This window comes from Dama dama, chromosome 5 (genome assembly GCF_033118175.1).
Source record: "Dama dama isolate Ldn47 chromosome 5, ASM3311817v1, whole genome shotgun sequence".
NCBI classification, from domain to species: Eukaryota; Metazoa; Chordata; class Mammalia; order Artiodactyla; family Cervidae; genus Dama; species Dama dama.
The window spans coordinates 58,466,313-58,485,948 of NC_083685.1; the positions used below are offsets into that span (position 1 = coordinate 58,466,313).

General features: G+C 43.3%; 1 protein-coding gene and 1 long non-coding RNA gene across 12 annotated transcripts in view; one reads left to right on the forward strand and one right to left on the reverse strand.

The window, feature by feature from the left end:
• Positions 1-683, reverse strand: part of SLC10A7 (solute carrier family 10 member 7) — a 290,655-nt gene extending 289,972 nt beyond the window's left edge. For all 11 annotated transcript variants that reach the window (XR_009692903.1, XR_009692902.1, XM_061142450.1 and 8 more), the window contains exon 1: positions 361-683. Coding sequence is in view for 9 of the 11 variants with exons in the window: in XM_061142450.1 (XP_060998433.1) it covers positions 361-460 (100 nt within the window). In the remaining 2 variants the exon portion in view is untranslated. The remainder of the gene's footprint in view (positions 1-360) is intronic.
• Positions 684-1,185: 502 nt separating this feature from the next.
• Positions 1,186-19,636, forward strand: part of LOC133056754 (uncharacterized) — a 50,846-nt gene continuing 32,395 nt past the window's right edge. The window contains exons 1-2 of the long non-coding RNA XR_009692904.1: positions 1,186-1,589; positions 2,997-3,125. This is a non-coding gene — a long non-coding RNA (uncharacterized LOC133056754). The remainder of the gene's footprint in view (positions 1,590-2,996; positions 3,126-19,636) is intronic.

Consider the following 19,636-nt stretch of genomic DNA (forward strand, 5'->3'; position numbering starts at 1 on the left):
CCGAGACAGATAAGGAACTCCTGGCAACCTAGCGTCCCTTGGGATAGGATGCTACTTTGAAGGCAGGAGGGATAAGTTTCATTCTCGGTAACCTCACTGCTTGACACTAAGGATTCTCATTGATTGTTCGCGGCAAAGGCAACCTGCGTTCAAATTCGCTTGCCTCCTTCCTAATTATAAATCCTCTCTGGGACTGGCAAATTGAAAAATCAGCTAAAAGGCCAAAAGACACCACGGGCTGGTCAGTGCCCCTAAGAGAGGCAGACACTCCCCAATTCCTGTCTCCCCCGCCTGTCCGAGACTCGAAAATTAGTTCGGAAGTGGGAACCGCGGCGGAGCATGCAGAGGTGGAGCACTTACCCCCATTCACCCCTATGGACGGCTCCAGCTTTGCTCCCGCGATCGCCAGTACTATTCCAATCATGAACCACTCTTTCCTCAATCTCTCCAGCAGCCTCATGTTTGTTAGGGTGGGTGGGTTTTGTTTATTTGCTTGGCTTTTTTTCTTTTTAAGCTGCGATCGCTTAATCCCCGGGGCTTCTCCACACTTTCCAAGCTCCCACCTGACATGCAGCAGAGCAAGTCAAATTGCTACTTGTAAATTAAAGACCAGGGGGTTGCTCCGGCGGCTTTGAGGAGGGCTGGGAGTAGTAGTATCCAGTGACAGGAAAGTCTCACTGAGCGCCGCCATCACTACCGTACGGTCCCTAATAGAAGCGCAGCCAAACCGCGGCTCTAGCCGCGCCTCCCAAGCGCAAACGCTCAAAAGCGAACGTTTGGGCGAAACCGGCCGGCGCTGGCGATTAGGGAAGGAAAGCTGGCTGCCTGGTAGGGCTGACAAACTCGCCGCAATAGAGACCTGAGGAACCTTAAAAATGACAGGGACGGGGAGTGACGTGAGGCGCCACAGCCTACTTGTTCTATCAAGGGTTCCAATAAACCCGCCCTGTAGGCACAGCAACCCGCCCTCCCGGAGTACATCTGCGGAAAGATTCTCTTTTGATTCGCCTTGAGCCTGCGGGAAGGGTCAGGGTGCTCTTGGGTCAGCGATTTCTCCGTCGGCAGCTGGAGCGGCGGGCTGCAGGGTTGTGGGTGGCGAGCCTCTTCGAGACATTACGACGCTTCCTCGACGCCGGCGTTGACGTGTACGCTGGGGGAAGGGGAGGCCGCGCTCGGTCTCCAAGCTCTCGGCGCTTCAGGAGTTAGGCGAGCTCGTCAGCCGCCTCGGGAAAGCTGCGCCCCCGCAGGGGGGAAGCTTTAGCCCGGAGAAATGGGTTGAGGATTGGGCACCGAGCAGATGCCCACAGACAGAGGACCGATGCGTCCCGGGAGGGCTTGCCAGAGCCCCAGTTCGGTCGCCCCCGGAAGGGCACTCAGCCCCAACCCCCTTCGCCACCGCCGGCCCGGGAGTGGGGACTTTGGAGGTGCAGCCCCGCTACCGGAGACCCGATCTCGAGCTCTCTGCCTACCTCTCAGCCAAGCTGCCGAGGGTCAGGGGGGCTGAGCTGGCTTGTCTGGAGAGTGCACGCTTTTGCTTGACCCCAGACCTTGCCCGACCATCATCAGGGCAACTGTGGGAAGAGGGTCAGGTTAGCAAGGAAAAAGTGGCGAGGGACCGGGGGTGGGGTGGGGGTGGGGGTGGGGGTGGGGTCCTTCCTTCCGTTGCCCCACGTGCTAGATTCTCTCCGTCCCCAATTCCCCCTTTAAGTGTTCTCTGACAGTGACAGTGATAGTGATGAATGGACTTCCTACCCATAGACCCTGCAGGAACATCACCTCCTTCTCTTATGCACCCCAATAAATAAGTCAGGAAAATGCTGTGTTCTCATTTACTAAGAACTCTCTGATCTGCTTACGGCAGAATCAAACTCACTGGAAATGATTTTTAGCTGTAGTGGTTACTTAAAGGAAAAGAACACAAAGCACTGTGAATTCTGCATCAGGTTCCTGTGGATACTGTAACGTATACCTCAAAATGGAAGCCAGAAGTCCAAAATCAGAGTGTTGCCAAGGGCACACTTCCTTTGGAGCTTGTGAGGAGAAAATGCTTCCGTGTCTGTTATAGCCACTATTGGTAGTTGGCATCACTTGGCTTCCTTGGCTTGTGGCCACAGCACTCCAGTCTCTACATCTATTCACATTGGTGGCTGCTCTTCTTTTTGTCTCCTATAAAGACTTTTGTCATCCCCTGGAGAAGGAAAAGGCAACCCACTCAAGTATTCTTGCAGAGAATTCCATGGACAGAAGAGCCTGGCAGGCTACAGTCTATGGGGTTGCAAAGAGTTGGACACCACAGAGCAACTAACATACCAATAGGAGTCCTCCTTACATTGTTCTCATGGACTTTATGTCTAATAAAATGGTAATATGAACCTATCCCATCAGGTTGTTAAAAAGATTCAGTGCTATAGTGTATGTCCGTTGCTTTGCATGGAAAAAAATGCTCATTCATTTATTCCAAAAAAAATGTTTATTGAGCTTCTACTTTGTGCTAGGCATTATTCTAGATACAGGTTGTTACAAGGAAAGTGAGAGACAAGGTTTCAGCTTTCCTTGTGTGTTCCAGTGACATAGAAAAGTAACATAAGTGCCATGATGCTAATATAACAAGTCCAGCCAGTGAGAGAGAGTAACAAGGAAGCTACTTTGAGTGATTGGAGAAGGCCTTTGTGAAGGGTGCAGTTTAAACAGACCCAAATGATAGGGGGATGTTCAGAATGCCTATATTTGGGAGATGAGCAACCTTTGTAAAGGCCCTAAGGTGGGAATGATCTTGACATGTGTATGAGTCTCCTATTGCTGCTGTAACAAATTAACTCAGTGGCTTAAAACAACATAAATTTAGTACCTCATAGTTTAGGGGTTCAGAAGTCCAAAGTGGTTCTCATTGGGCTAAAATCAATATGTCCACAGGTCTGCATTCCTTTCTGGGTTTCTAGAGGAGAATGTATTTCCTCTTGCTGCTTCTAAGGGTTGCCTGCATTCCTTGGTTTCAGGTTCCCTTCATCTTCAGAATCCACAGTAGTCCATCCAGTCTTCCTCAGGATGCATCATTCTGGCACTGCCTCCTTCTTTTGCTTACGGAGACCCTTCTGATTCCAGTGGGCCCACCCAGCTAATCCAGGGTAATGTTCCTATCTTGATTTAATTCTTAACTTAATCGCAGTAACATAGTCACAGTTTCTGGGAATTAGAATGTGGCCATCTTTCGGGACCATTATTCTGCCTACTACAGCGTGTTAAAGGAAGGAAGGCCAAAGGACTGTAATTCACTCTGCTGGGGAGCCAGAGGAGGCAGGGGCCACAGCATCCAGATCATGGAGGTATTTGTGGACCAGGTAATAAAGTTTAGATTTTATTTAAGTGTGGAGGGAAGCTATAGGAAATGTTTTGTTTTTGTTGTTTAGTCGCTAAGTCAAGTCTGACTCTTTGCAACACCAGAGTAGCCCAGTAGCCCACTAGGCTCCTCTGTCCAAGGGATTCTTCTGGCAAGAATACTGGAGTGGTTTGCCATGCCTTCCTCCAGGGGATCTTCCCCTCCCAGGCATCAAACCCAATTTGTTGCATCTCACGCGACTAACACACACACACACACACACACACACACACACACACGCTGTTTGGGTGAATGTTAGTATCAGTTTACAAAGATGAAAAAGATAGGGAAGAGCAGATTTAGTGAGGAAAATAAAAATTTATTTTGAGATAGCTTTGAAGAGGGCTTGTTAGAGATTCAGGTGGAGGGGCTCTCCTGGCGGTCTAGTGGTTAGGACTTGGCACTTTCTCTTCCAGGGCCTGGGATTGAATCCCTGGTAGGGGAACTAAAATTTCACAAGCTGTATAGCACACCTCCCCCCCGCCCCCCCCAAAAAAAGAAATAGGAAAGAAATTTAGGTGGAGATCAGGCAGGTGACTAAGCAGTTCGCAGAGGGAGATCAAGGCTAGAGGGAGTCAAAAATGTAGGAGTCACAAGAGTCTTTAAAGCCATATGATTGGATAAGATTTCCCAGAGAGACAGCGTGAACAGGAAAAAAGCCTTTAAATAAGGGACTGTGAGGCAAGTGTGTGTTTGTGTGTGTTTGTCGCTCAGTCGTGTCCAACTCTTTGTGACCCCCATGGACTGTAGCCCTCCAGGCTCTTCTGTCCATGGGATTCTCCAGGCAAGAATACTGGAGTGGGTTGCCATGCCCTTCTCCAAGGGATCTTTCTGACCCAGGGATTGAACCTGGGTCTCCAGCATTGCAGGCAGATTCTTTAGCATTTGAGCTACCATCCAGAAATCTCACCCTCTTTCCAGAAATATGACCCCACTCAACTCTGGCTTTATGTATCCTATACAATAAAAATTTAATAAAAAGGCACCTGGCAATGCATAGTAACAATTTAGTTGGTAGTGCTTAGTTCAGTAATCAATCCATGTAATTTATCATTGATGAATAATTGGTGAAAAGTATATAGGGTATGGTAATTATATTTTTCTTTTGAGAAGTTAAGTCATTTGTATTCTTTTAAACATTGGAAGTAATTACAAATTAAATGAAAACAAATCCATAATAACATCATCTTCAACATATCATGTAATCTTCCAACAAATGTATATATGAGAGCAATTGTTTTGATCAGAAAATACTTTTACACTAGTGAACATTGTTAGCTCCAAAATGTTACCATGAGAGGAAATGCTGTCCTAGTTTCCTGTACAGTATTCTAAATATAGCAAAGATAAAGATATATAGTGGCCTTGCCAATTACAGCAGAAAACTACCAATACATGCATAATTTGAAAATATAGCTAACTAGCTAATTTCCAAATAAATATCTGGTAGTCCACTTGTCTGACCGTTGCTAAAATGCTCTGTGGAGATAAGAGTATTATTTTCTTCTTTGCTTTTGGCTTTCCTTAGAACAACTCACAGACTAAACAGTTATGAAAATTCCAACTCAAACACAGGAGGTCGTGTTTTACATTAGACTAGAAGTATAACCACTTCCGTTTTCAGGGCACAGGAATTTAGGCTCTTAGCTCCTATTGTCTTTGTGTTAATGAGATTGTGCTCGTTGTTTCCCTCAGTTCAAATGCATTTCTGCCCTTTTCACATGATAGGCACTGGGTTCATCTTCACTGGGTGAAGACAAAATGCCTCTGTCTTTCTTGAATCCATAGTGGGCAGATATGTCTCTTTTCAGAAGACCTTCTGCTCTGGTGGTTTGTGAAAACTCTCCATCTAATAGTTTCTCAGTCTCTTAAGTGGAAATCTATCTCAGGAAATTAAGGACAGAGAGGAGTCAACAGCAGTGGATGATAAGCAGTTGGGAGGAACAGTAAATAATGGAAGGAAATGAAGCCGAAAGAGAGGGATCATTTCATGCTGTTAGATGACAAATCCACATCAATGCAGTTCTTATACCTGTAAGTATAGAAAAATGCTCATGTTGACAACTCTTCATCACACAATCTGTGTCATTAATAAATGATGAAGGATAGATAGAGTAAAAGAAATAAACCAACACTCTGAATAGCGATATCATAGAAGCACTTGGAAAAACTAGCTATGCTGAAAACAAAGACAAAACTTGGCACCTTTACCAAGGAAGGACTGAGATAAAAAGGGAAAATTCAGAAGCATGTGTGTGTGTGGAACGTAGTATGAATAATAGTATGGATTTTGTTGCTTAAAACAAGTACATAACTTTACCATATTATCAGAAAAAATATATAATTACCATGTAACTTTTTAAAAATATTAGTTTCCAGGGAAAAGATAACTGCCTGCATTCCTGTAGGGCAGGTGATAGATCATTTATAGAGTGGTTGTCCACTTCATATTCCTGAGAGAAATGCCAAACATATTAAAATTCTCCAGAGGGCATTTTTTCCCTGCTCCTAGAAAATTACACATAGCTTTATCTCTGAACATCTTCTAAGATGGGATATCAACTGGAATTATAAGTCCAGTTGAAAAAGAGCAAAGATCTAAAAGAAATTCGAGGACTTCTCTGGTGGTCCAGTGGTGGAGCCCGCCTGCCAGTGCAGAGGACAAGGGTTTGATAGCTGGTCCGAGAAGATCCCCCATGCCTCGGGGCAACTAAGCCCAGCTGCCACAACTACCAAGCCCTTGTGCCCTGGAGCCCGCGCTCCATAACAAGAGAAGCCAGCGAGATGAAAAGCCCCCACTCCCCACAGAGAGAAAGCCCCTGTGCAGCAACAAAGACCCAGCCCAGCCAAAAACAAATAAATAATAAAGTTAAAAAAAAAGAAATTCAGAGATCTAAGCCTCTGTGATGTAGAGACCTATGTGCTCTTCACTGGGTTCATAGAGCTCTCCGAAGCTGCAGTTGTCATAGACTTCATTGCTTAATATAAAGTCTGTGGAATTATTATGGAGTGAGTGGTTGGACCCATTCTTAGTGGCAAAACTCCTGATTCTCGTAGGCACAGGGCCACCAAATAAAAATTACAGCCTCCTTTGCAGCTAGTAAATTGGTATGTGACTAAGTTCCAGGAATAGAAGGTAGTTGGAAGCACCTGATTTCTAGGATGATTCTTATAGGAAGAGAATATTCACTTCTTTATACTCTTCTTGATGGTGGGAAGGCAGATGTAAAGGCTTAAAGACTGGCTGAGCAGCGAGACTGGGGCTTCCTGCAGCTGCTATAGTTTCTTTAGACCGCCTACTTCCAGATTGCATCTCTGTACAGGAAAAACAAACTTCTATCTTGGTCATTACTGTTAGAGTGCACTTTCTATTGCTTACAACTGAGAAATGGAATATTTCCTGCCATACTAGTAAACAAAGATATCACAGTCGTCAGCAATTGCAGCCCTCCTATGTGAGCCAGTGAGCCCGGAGGGAACTCAGGGAGGAGTATACCTGCTATTTAGCAGCCATCAGACTGTAGCCACTACCTCTGATAAGCCCTGAGGAACTCAGGAGGTGAAAACAGGATACTGGCCCCAGATAGCTGAGATGTATATCAAAGGAATTATTTCAGTGAGTCTGGACTTTTGCAACTTCCCTACACAGAAAGTGCTAAATTCTTTAACTTGGGATATCTGGTTTTCTTTAACTCACAAAAAAATACTTTTGAGGTTCAGACCACCTGTCCTTTGTTGCAAAACTTCTTTATAACCTGGCTCCTCCCCACAACCCACCTCCTCGGAGCACCACTCCCACTACTCTCAGGCTTACTTTAGGTGCTGCCTCCTGAGCTTAAGTCCTAAAAATTTCTGCCGGATAAAACATAGCTTTCAACTTTTAGGGTGTGTGTATTTTTTCGCTCAACGTAAGCAGGCCTAATCTTAATTAATATGCCATGCATTTTTGAAAACTTGAAAAGAAAGCCATCATCTCTTGATCTAATGAGTGATCAAAAAATGAATTCCTGGTAATTCCATGGCAGTCCAGTGGTCAGGACTCCGTGCTGTCACTGCAGAGGGCACCAGTTCAATCCCTGGTGGGGAAACTAAAGTCCCACAGCCGGCACGGACAAAGGGGGGAAAAAAATGCTAGCCTTCGATAATGCTTAATTAATTGTTTTCCATTCATACTGTCTCTCTTGAGCTTCCATCTGGTAGAAACTGAATCACTGGTTACAGATTTTCTTGTTTTGGTTTTATTTTTCTACATGATTTTTGTGAGGTTATCAGTGCCAAATAAAATACTGCTTTTCATCACTTGCTTCTGTTCATCTGTTCTGATCTGGTTTGACATTAGTCCTTCTAAAACACTGCACGCCACATTTGAGATAATGAAGGATTTCTGAACATTCATCTGCAGCTACCTGTATGCTCCTTAAATGCAACTGTGGTCCTGGTGGTTTTTTCACAGCTGTCCTCTACGACAAGTCCTTGGAAAACATTTATCCCAGTGACCTTCATGTATTTGCAGAACCCATATGCTTTGTTGTACCTTGAAGGCTGTCCTGCTACCTGGCCAGGGTGGCTGACAGTACCTCATATACCTTTCTTCCTTGGCAGATTTGCAGAAAAGCAATAGATTATTGAGTAGGAAACTAAGATTGGAGTTTGCTTCTGTGATTGGCCTACCTGTCTTGGTAAATCCAGTGTGTTGGATTTGGAGGAAGCAAAAGGGTAACTGTGGTGGCAAGAAGCTGTATATAAAGACCTTAAAGCCATACAGGTCAAACATCTATAAATATTATTTTTTAATACACTGCATCTCCTAGTATCATTCGTGAGGCTGACTCGTGAACTCTTAGGTAACCCTAGGACTCTTAAACACTGAGGAAGAAAGCAAGCGCCAATACCATTCTCCACAGAAAGTGTCACTTTATTCTTCTACTGGGAGGGCTGCGGCAATTGTGCTTTCCTAGAAACAAAGGCTTGAATAGACCAAGTGAAAGTGTTGCTCACTCAAATACATCCGATTCTTTGCAAGACCATGGACTATAGCCAGCCAGGATCCTTTGTCCCTGGAATTCTCCAGGCAAGAATACTGGAGTGAGTTGCCCCGTTCCCATCTCCAGCAGATCTTCCTGACTCAGGGATCAAACCCAGGTCTCCTGCATGGCAGGAAAATTCTTTACCGTCTGAGCCACCAGGGAAGTCTGATGACATTTCCTAGTCTGTTCAGTTTATCAAAGCAGAGCTCTTAAATTCACATCTCCAAATTACTAACCTAGTATTTCTCTTATACCAGGAGTGGGCAACCCAAAGCCCTCTTTTTTTTTTTTTTTTGTAAATAAAACAAATACTGTGCTTATAAATAAAGCCTATTGAAATCTAGCCACAGCTCTGCCTCCTTGTTTGGTATTACCTGGCTGCTTTTACTGCAAAATTCAGTAGTATGATCTTAACCCAGCAAAGCCAAAAATATTTATTATCTGACCTATTCCAGAGGTTTGTCCCTGTAAAAAAAAATATTTGCTTCCCTCTCCCTCCCCATATTGTATGACCTCAGATAAGAAAAGTTACAGTTTTTAATCTTCCTGTTTGACTTTTAAGTCCCTCCTACCCTAAGATAGGGCTTCCCAGGTGGCTCAGTGGTAAGGAATCTGCCTGCCTATGCAGGAGATGCAAGAGACAAGCATTAGATCCCTGGGTCAGGAATATCCCCTGGAGTAGGAAATGGCAACCCACTCCAATATTCTTGCCTGGAAAATTGTATGGACAGAGGAGCCTGGAGGGCTATACTCCATGGGGTCGTAAAGAGTGGGACATGACTTAGCAACAAAGCATGCACGCACACACCCTAAGATAACTCTCCAGATCTACTTTTGGATGCAGCATACAAGCTTTACTAGGGCTTATTAGTCGCTCAGTCATGTTTGATTCTTTGTGACCCCATGAACTGTAGCCTGCCAGGCTCCTCTGTCCATGGGATTCCCCAGGCAAGGATACTGGCTGGACTCCGTTGCCATTCGCATCAGGGGAACTTCCTAACTCAAGGACCAAACCCAGGTCTCCCAAATTGCAGGTAGATTCTTTGCTAGGGCATGAATGGAAAATTATTATCAGGACTCACTGGCAAATTTGCCTGCAACACTTTCCCGACAATATAAAGACCAGAAGCCAAAGACTGTATCAATTCAACCTAGTACTTGCATCTAGAATCTTATGTCCTTGGGAAGTCAGAAGATATCATGACATAACTTTTGTTCCTTTCTGGAATGTAGGAAAAATACAAAGGAAAGGAAATCAACAAAAGATCAAGGAAACAAAAGAAAAGGGATTCAGCAGACCATCAATGACTGAGGGAAAGAAGTAGAGATAGGACAATTTAAAATAGCATAGAGGAAAAGCAGTGTGAGGAGGTATATTGAGGTAGGCAGACATAATTCCCATAAGGTGAATAGGTAGGCTTGCCTGGCCCAACCATTCTTTTCTGGTTGAAAGATTCCCATGTTTCTTCCATGAGTGCTTACCTAAAAAAGTTTGTTTGAAATTGACCCTATTTGGGTGGGTCACCATCTTCCTGGGATTTTAGATATTTAAAACTGAAGGTGAAATGGACACTGAGCAGAACCCTACGGGGCTCCTGGGCACATAAGCCTTTCTGTATACCCCATTTCTTTTCCTTTTTTTTGGTTGCAACAAGTGGAGGCCACTCTCTAGTTGTGATGCATGGGCTTCTCACTGCAACGGCGTCTTTGGCTGTAGAGCACGGGCTCTCGTTTGTCCGGGCTTCACTAGTTGCGGCACACGGGCTTGGCTGCCTCACAGCACATGGGATCTTCCCAGACCTGGGACTGAACCATGTCGCCTGCACTGGCAGGCAGATTTCCAACCACTGGGGCACCACGGAAGCCCTGTCCTCCATTTATTGATTACACTTCCCTGAGTTCCCAGAGCAGGTTCAAGCAGTTGCTAATCAGGGAAGGGAGGAGACAAGTGAGGAACAAAGTGAGAGGGAGGTTTAGGAGGGTAGGGACGTCTGTGTACCTGTGACTGATTTGTGTTGATATATGGCAGAAACCAACCCGATATCGTAAAACAATTATCCTTCATAAAAATAAATTTTAAAAAAAAAGAAAGAAAGAAACAGTAGTGCCGCATCGGGGCAAGGTCCTTGTTCTCCCTCTAGAGATACACATAACAATACCTTTGAGCTGTTCTGTGGATACTAAAGGTAACCCACTCCAGTGTTCTTGCCTGGAGAATCCCAGGGATGGTGGAGCCTAGTGGGCTGCCGTCTATGGGGTCGCACAGAGTCAGACACGACTGATGTGACTTAGCAGCAGCAGCAGTGGATACTAAACCCCTCACCTGCTGGGACAAGTTAACTGTATGCTTCCCATTAGCATCCAGACCCCAGACCAGTTGAAATCAGAAAGGTGATGATGCTGACTCCCTCTCACCTCATCACAAACCAGTCAGAAGGCTTACAAGTATAGCCAGGCTCCTCTGTCCATGGGATTCTCCAGGCAAGAATACTGGAGTGAATGGCCATGCCCTCCTCCAGGGCATCTTGCCAACCCAGGGACTGAACCAGCATCTTTTACATCTCTTGTATTGGCAGGTAGGTTCTTTACCACTAGTGCCACCTGGGGAGTCCATATAGTACAGAATGGCCTATATGGGAAAAGAATCTTAAAAAAAGAATGGATATATGTATATGGCTTCCCTGATGGCTCAGTGGTAAAGAACCCACCAGCCATGCAGCATGTGCAAGTTTGATCCCTAGGTTGGGAAGAGCTCTTGGGGGAGGAAATGGCAACCCACTCCAGTATTCTTGCCTGAAAAATCCCATAGACAGTGGAGCCTGGCGAGCTACAGTCCATGGGGTCACAAAAACTGGGAAAGGACCGAGTATGCATATGTACAAGTGTAACTGATTCACTTTTGTACACCTGAATCTAACACTTTGTAAATCAACTATACTCCACTAATTTTTTTAAAAAAAGAAAAGCAATATATATACATACTGATTATGTATAAGTAATTGACTTAATTATAGTAGAAAGTGAAAGTGAAAGTCAGTCGTGTCTGACTCTTTGTGACCTCAGGGACTCAGTCCACGAAATTCTCTAGGCCGAAATACTGGGGTGGGTAGCCTTTCCCTCCTCCAGGGGATCTTCGCAACCCAGGGATCAAACCCAGGTCTCCCACATTGCAGGCGGATTCTTTACCAGCTGAGCCATCAGGGAAGCCCAATTATAGTGGAAAGATAAGATTAAATGCTTTAATTTCATCAAAAAAAGAAGAAGAATGTCCAGGAGCTGATCATGCCCTCTTTGAATCATTACTATAAAACTTCTCACTACCCTTTCCAGATGGGGACACACAGTTTTGAGGGTGTTAACTTGCTGCTGCCCCCTTTGCCTGGCAAAGCAATAAGGCTATTTTTTTCTATTTCATCCCCAAACTCTCTCTCCAAGATTTAATTTGGTGTTGGGGTACAGAGGCCAGATTCATCTTCAAAACTAAAATGAAATTTTAAAACTAAAAATCATTCTAGTACAATATTCTAATTATACCAACAAGAACCAACTGGACCCCTCTTGAAATTCACAGCATGGAGACAGAGCGGGGACAAACAGTCGCAGCTCTTAATCAAGCTGTACTTTCTCCCAGGTACACTGTGCTAGGACATACAATCCCAGAAAGCTATTTTAATGGTGAAGATGTTTGTTGTTTACTTGCTAAGTTGTGTCAAATTCTTTGAGATCCTGTGGACTGTAGCCTGCCAGGCTCCTCTGTCCATGGGATTCCCCAGGCAAGAATAGTGGAGAGGGTTGCCATTTCCTTCTCCAGGGGATCTTCCCGACCTAGAGATTGAATCTGCATCTCTTGCATTGACAAGACAATTCTTTACTGGTGAGCCACCAGGGAAACCCAATGGTGAAGATTTTTATGACACAGAATTCAATTTGGGGAAAGAAAGTATAAAGCCTTCAGAGATTTAGAGTTGCCTAAACAATTGGACCATTTCTGTCCTTTATCGAACCCATCTGTGCATGAAGTGTTCCCTTGGTATCTCTAATTTTCTTGAAGAGATATCTAGTCTTTCCCATTCTGTTGTTTTCCTCTATTTCTTTGCATTGATTGCTGAGGAATGCTTTCTTATCTCTCCTTGCTATTCTTTGGAACTCTGCATTCAAATGGGAATATCTTTCCTTTTCTTCTTTGCTTTTCGCTTCTCTTCTTTTCACAGCTTTTTGTAAGGCCTCCTCAGACAACCATTTTGCCTTTTTGCATTTCTTTTCCATGGGGATGGTCTTGATCTCTGTCTCCTGTACAATGTCATGAACCTCCGTCCATAGTTCATCAGACTCTCTGTCTATCAGATCTAGTCCCTTAAATCTATTTCTCACTTCCACTGTATAAAGGATTTGATTTAGATCATACCTGAATGGTCTAGTCGTTTCCCTACTTTCTTCAATTTAAGTCTGAATTTGGCAATAAGGAATTCATGATCTGAGCCACAGTCAGCTGTGGCTGACTGAATAGTCAGTTTTGGTGGCTGTATAGAGCTTCCCCATCTTTGGCTGCAAAGAATATAATCAGTCTGATTTCGGTGTTGACCATCTAGTGATGTCCATGTGTAGAGTCTTCTCTTGTGTTGTTGGAAGAGGGTGTTTGCTATGACCAGTGCGTTCTCTTGACAAAACTCTATTAGCCTTTGCCCTGCTGCATTCCGTACTGCAAGGCCAAATTTACCTGTTACTCCAGGTGTTTTTTGACTTCCTACTTTTGCATTCCAGTCCCCTATAATGAAAATGACATCTTTATTGGCTGTTAGTTCTAAAAGGTCTTGTAGGTCTTCATAGAACCATTCAACTTAAGCTTCCTCAGCGTTACTGGTTGGGGCATAGACTTGCTTTACCGTGATATTGAATGGTTTGCCTTGGAAACGAACAGAGATCATTCTGTCATTTTTGAGATTGCATCCAAGTACTGCATTTCAGACTCTTTCGTTGACCATGATGGCTACTCCATTTCTTCTAAGGGATTCCTGCCCACAGTAGTAGATATAATGGTCATCTGAGTTAAATTCACCCATTCCAGTCCATTTTAGTTCACTGATTCCTAGAATGTCAACATTCACTCTTACCATCTCCTGTTTGACCACTTCCAATTTGCCTTGATTCATGGACCTAACATTCCAGGTTCCTATGCAATATTGCTCTTTACAGCATCAGACCTTGCTTCTATCACCAGTCACATCCACAACTGGGTATTGTTTTTGCTTTAGCTCCATCCCTTCATTCTTTCTGGAGTTATTTCTCCACTAATCTCCAGTAGCATATTGGGCACCTACCGACCTGGGGAGTTCCTCTTTCAGTATCCTATCATTTTGCCTTTTCATACTGTTCATGGGGTTCTCAAGGAAAGAATACTGAATTGGTTTGCCATTCCCTTCTCCAGTGGACCACATTCTGTCAGACCTCTCCACCATGACCTGTCCATCTTGGGTGGCCCCACATGGCATGGCTTAGTTTCATTGAGTTAGACAAGGCTGTGGTCCATGTGATCAGATTGGCTAGTTTTCTGTGATTATGGTTTTAGTGTGTCCGCCCTCTGATGCCCTCTTGCACAGGTATGGACCTAACAGAAGCAGAAGATATTAAGAAGAGGTGGCAAGAATACACAGAAGAACTGTACAAAAAAGATCCTCATGACCCAGATAATCACGATGGTGTGATCGCTCACCTAGAGCCAGACATCCTGGAATGTGAGGTCAAGTGGGCCTTAGAAAGCACCACTATGGACAAAGCTAGTAGAGGTGATGGAATTCCAGTTGAGCTATTTCAAGTCCTGAAAGATGATGGCTGTGAAATGCTGCACTCAATATGCCAGCAAATTTAGAAAACTCAGCAGTGGCCACAGGACTGGAAAAGGTCACTTTTCATTCCAATCCCTAAGAAAGGCAATCCCAAAGAATGCTCAAACTACCGCACAATTGCACTCATCTCACATGCTAGTAAAGTAATGCTCAAAATTCTCCAAGCCAGGCTTCAGCAATACGTGAATCATGAACTTCCAGATGTTCAAGCCAGTTTTAGAGAAGGCAGAGGAACCAGAGATCAAATTGCCAATATCTGCTGGATCATCGAAAAAGCAAGAGAGTTCCAGGAAAACATCTATTTCTGCTTTATTGACCATGCCAAAGCCTTTGAATGTGTGGATCACAATAAACTGTGGAAAATTCTGAAAGAGATGGCAATACCATACCACCTGACCTGCCTCTTGAGAAACCTATATGCAGGTCAGGAAGCAACAGTTAGAACTGGACATGGAACAACAGACTGGTTCCAAATAGGAAAAGGAGTACATCAAGGCTGTATATTGTCACCCTGCTTATTTAACTTATATGCAGAGTACATTATGCAAAATGCTGGGCTGGATAAAGCACAAGCTGGAATCTAGATTGCCGGAATCAAGAAATATCAATAACCTCAGATATGCAGATGACACCACCCTTATGGCAGAGAGTGAAGAGGAACTAAAAAGCCTCTTGATGAAAGTGAAACAGGAGAGTGAAAAAGTTGACTTAAAGCTCAACATTCAGAAAACTAAGATCATGGCATCTGGTCCCATCACCTCATGGGAAATAGATGGGGACACAGTGGAAACAGTGTCAGACTTTATTTTGGGGGGCTCCAAAATCACTGCAGATGGTGATTGCAGCCATGAAATTAAAATACGCTTACTCCTTGGAAGGAAAGTTATGACCAACCTAGATAGCATATTAAAAAGCAGAGACATTACTTTGTCAATAAAGGTCTGTCTAGTCAAGGCTATGGTTTTTCCGGTGGTCATGTATGGATGTGAGAGTTGGACTGTGAAGAAAGATGAGCACTGAAAAATTGATTCTTTTGAACCATGGTGTTGGAGAAGACTCTTGAGAGTCCCTTGGATTGTGCAGAGAGCCAACCAGTCCATCCTAAAGGAGATCAGTCCTGGGTGTTCATTGGAAGGACTAATGCTGAAGATGAAACTCCAATACTTTGGCCACCTCATGCGAAGAGTTGACTCATTGGAAAAGACCCTGATTGCTGGGAGGGATTGGGGGCAGGAGGAGAAAGGGACAACAGAAGATGAGATGGCTGAATGGCATCACCGACCCTATGGACATGAGTTTGAGTAAACTCCAGGAGTTGGTGATGGACAGGGAGGCCTGGCGTGCTGCAATTCATGGGGTCACAAAGAGTTGGACACGACTGAGCGACTGAACTAAACTAAACTGAACTGAAACAATTGGAAGATAAGTCTTTAGGATTTAAGAAATTCTTAAGTGTACCTGTGCTGGCTACACAAAGAATGTAATATAACAGTACTTTGATAACCCAAATTTATCTTCAGATTAAGATTAGAGAAGGGGAAAACTCCACTAACATTTTTCCTCTTTCCTTATGTTGTAAGCAAATTAATAAAATGATTTTAAGTGTTTTAATTACTGTAACTTTTTCATGTATTTTTCTCTGAACTACATGCCATCTTGGGCTTCCCTGGTAGCTCAGGAGGTAAAGGATCTACCTGCAATGCGGGAGACCTGGGATCGACCCCTGGTTGGGAAGATCCCCTGGAGGAGGGCATGGCAACCCACTCCAGCATTCTTGCCTGGAGAATCCCATGGACAGAGGAGTCTGGAGGGCTACAGCCCACTGGGTCACAAAGAGTCCGACACAACTGAGCGACTAAGCACAGCACACATGTGCCATCTTCCTTTTATCATGTACTTCCAATAATTAAATTTTCTTATCATTCTTTCATTTCAACATTCTTAAGTGCCTGAGCTTTTATTTTCCTTAAAGTGATCTCAATCACTGTACTCCCATAGTCCTTTATGGAGCTATGATGGAGAATATGGAGGCTTTTAGAGACAGAAATGAGAATAAAAAGATAAGCCAAGCTACTCAATATTTAGGAATATTAATTAGGTCATAATAATACTTAATTTAAGTGTTTCTTTGTGGCGGCAATAGCACATCTTCCTTACAAGTTCTCTTCTTTGTCTTACCTTGAGTGGCAGATATTTTTTTGTGTCTCTTCTTCAGCTGGGTGCCAGCTGCATTGTCCCAGTGGCTTTTGAAAGGAGACTAATGGACCTAATCCATAAATACTGACTGGAAGCCAAAGTCAAGCAAGGGGCTCTGTTATTGGCCATTAGTCATCAATAAATGATAGCAATGTTAAACAACAAACACAGAGCTCTGAGAATATCATTAACATCACTTACAAAATAAATGTTTCTGCAATATATCAGCATTTGGCAGCCAAATCCCCAAAGGGCTCTAGGACTAAATTTGTCATCTGCTGCGTTTTAAACTGAAGTATCTTTTTAAAAATCTCTTCCTGGTTCTCTGCTTTGATGGACTTGTAAGAAGAACTGGATTTTCTCAAAGAGAAAATCTTCATTTCCCCTGGTTATGTGTCATGCCTTTACTGGGTTAGCTTCATGAAAAGCTGGAAATATCTTAGAATATTGCATAAATTTTATTGATAAAATAGCATCAAGGTTAGAGAGGATTGACTCCAATTTTAAAAGAAGTTCCACTGTGGATAAAATTTTATCAAACAGCATTGCATACTGCAGAGAAATTGTTCATGAAAGAAAGTCAATTGATGCAGCAAGCTTCATTATTGTCTTGTTTTTAAGAAATTGTCAGTCAGCTCAGCCTATAGTAACCACCATCTGAGCAGTCAGCTGTCATCAACATCAAGGCATACCCTCCACCAGCAAAAAAAAATTAGAACTCACTGAAGTTCAGATGATGGTTAATATCTTTTAGCAATGAAGTTTTTTGTTGCTCTTGTTTTTGAAAAATAAATTTTAAAAAAATTTCTTTAAAGAGCTAGGAATATCTGACAAATACTTTGATCTCGTCCCAGCTTGGGTCCCTATACTTGAGATATATGTTATAGGAAGCTTGCCAAAACCCACTATCTAGTCCAAGAAAGCAAAGTATAAATCTTGGTGCTTTAAAAAATAATGAACTACAAATGGAGAAGGAAATGGCAACCCATTCCAGTATTCTTGTTTGGAAAATCCCATGGACAGAGGAACCTGTCAGGCTACAGTCCAAGGGGTCACAAAGAGTCAGATGTGCATGAACCACAAACGACACATTGTAAATCTGTTTTTGCATTGCTTTCTAGAAGAACATGAGGAAAGCTAATAAAAAAGAACTTTTTAAACAGTCTGTTTTCCCCTCACCCCATTCTTCTTGAAATCTATGCCTTCTCTCTTGATACCACATTGCAAACAGCTGGAGTCTATTCACCTGACATGGTATTATTCCCACTTGTTGAAATGTCCTAAAACCAAACTCTCTTAAAACAATAAAGAAGAAAAGAGTAAACAAGCTTTAAATGATTCCATTTTCATGCTTTATGACTTTCTCATGATCATTTTAGTCATCTACCTGAAGATTTATTTTGAAGGCTAAGTGGTGATTACAGATGAATCACTCATTTGAAATGCCTTACTTTAAAACACAAGAATGCAAGAGAGTGAAAACCTGGAGCCTTCAAACTCCACATCCACCATTTGAGTAAATTACCTAACCACAGTTATAGGTCTGTTTCTTCATTGACAGAACACAGTAGTCAAGGAGCTAGGCTACTATCTGGCATATGTGTGTTCTCAAAAATCATAGGGAAGGTATGATTTTGTTGTGACTTTTAAGAAGTGTATAAAAATCTCATGCTATCTCAAGTGAGAAGCAAGGGACCTTTTTACTCCCTAGTGAAACATGTTATGGTTAATAATACTTCACAAGGTTGTCATGACAGTCAAATATAGATAAAGCACCTAGCAGGAGAGTTAATGGTCAATAAATGTTCATTCTTTCCCCCTCGTGTTTTGTCTGTCTTCCTGTTCTTAAAAAGGAGAAAAGTCTGCAATGATTCTAAACATGAATATTTGTGGAATGGATTTACAAACCAAATAAGAGGAAAATCTCAGACTTTTTAATGATAAACATAAAATGAGGCAAAACAAGCAATGCCTTTCTGCTGCCTTTTGCACAGGGAAAATATCACATAATATCTCTCATTCTGCAAACATAGACATAGAAGCATCAAAATGTTAACACCTTCTCTGACGTTACTTAAGATCAGATACAAAAAAATGTCAAAATCTCCAAATTTGAAGCTCAAAATTCTAAAAACAAACACATTATTTTTGAGGTATTACTTGGTATATTAATACGTGTGTCAGCAAGCAGTAGTGAAATCATCAATTATTTTTAGATTGTATTTTTCTTCTGTGCATTTTTGGTTTTTTGCCCTGCCATGCAGCCTGTGGGATCCTAGTTCCCTCACCAGGAGTGGAATGCAGGCCCTGGCAGTGAGATCACCAAGTTCCAACCACTGGGCCACCACAAATTCCCTTTTCTATGCATTTCTAAATAGATATCTCATTACAGGTTTAGATCACGAAGGCAACGGGGCCTGAGGAGATCCACAGTGGAGAGTAGAGCGTCTGTAAGCAAGCAAGTGCACCTGCAGCTTGCAAAGCTGCTGTTGTGAGGAAGCCATTGGTGGCTCAGATGTTAAGGAGTCTACCTGCTGTGCAGAAGACCCGGGTTGAATCCCTGGGTCAGGAAGATCCCCTGGAGAAGGAAATGGCAACCCACTCCAGCATTCTTGCCTGGAGAATCCCATGGACAGAGGAGCCTGGTGGGCTACAGTCCATGGGGTCGAGAAGAGTCGGACAAGACTGAGCTACTAACACTTTGATTTTCACTTCCTCTGCCTCTTACTTAAATTCCTGTGTTTCCATTGCTGAGTCCGTGAAACTTACTCTATGTTACTTGAGAGCCAGGTCCCACTTGCATAGTGGCCTGAGGTCTCTCCCAGGGATGTGATCTTCAAGACTGATTCTCTTCCCAGTGCTCCCTGTTGCGCTTGCTAGCTTGGCCCTCTGACCTGACAGCAAAGCTTCACTGCTGCCGGGTGATCACCCTCTGCACCTGGGAGGCTAACTTACTGAGTGAGCTCTGCTAGTCCTCGGCCACCCTTGGCTTGATAGAGGATAAAACACATCAGTGCCCTGGGACAGGGTTAGAACATCCTCTGGTACGCTCCACCTGGGTGACATTTAGTGTTTACATACAAAGATCTCCGAATGTGTTCCAGGACATGGCCTCGTTCTCAGACCAGGGCCACCTGAAGGATGAGAGTCTTGCTCCTGTCTCCAGATTGAAGATTTTCCAGAGTTTTATCTGG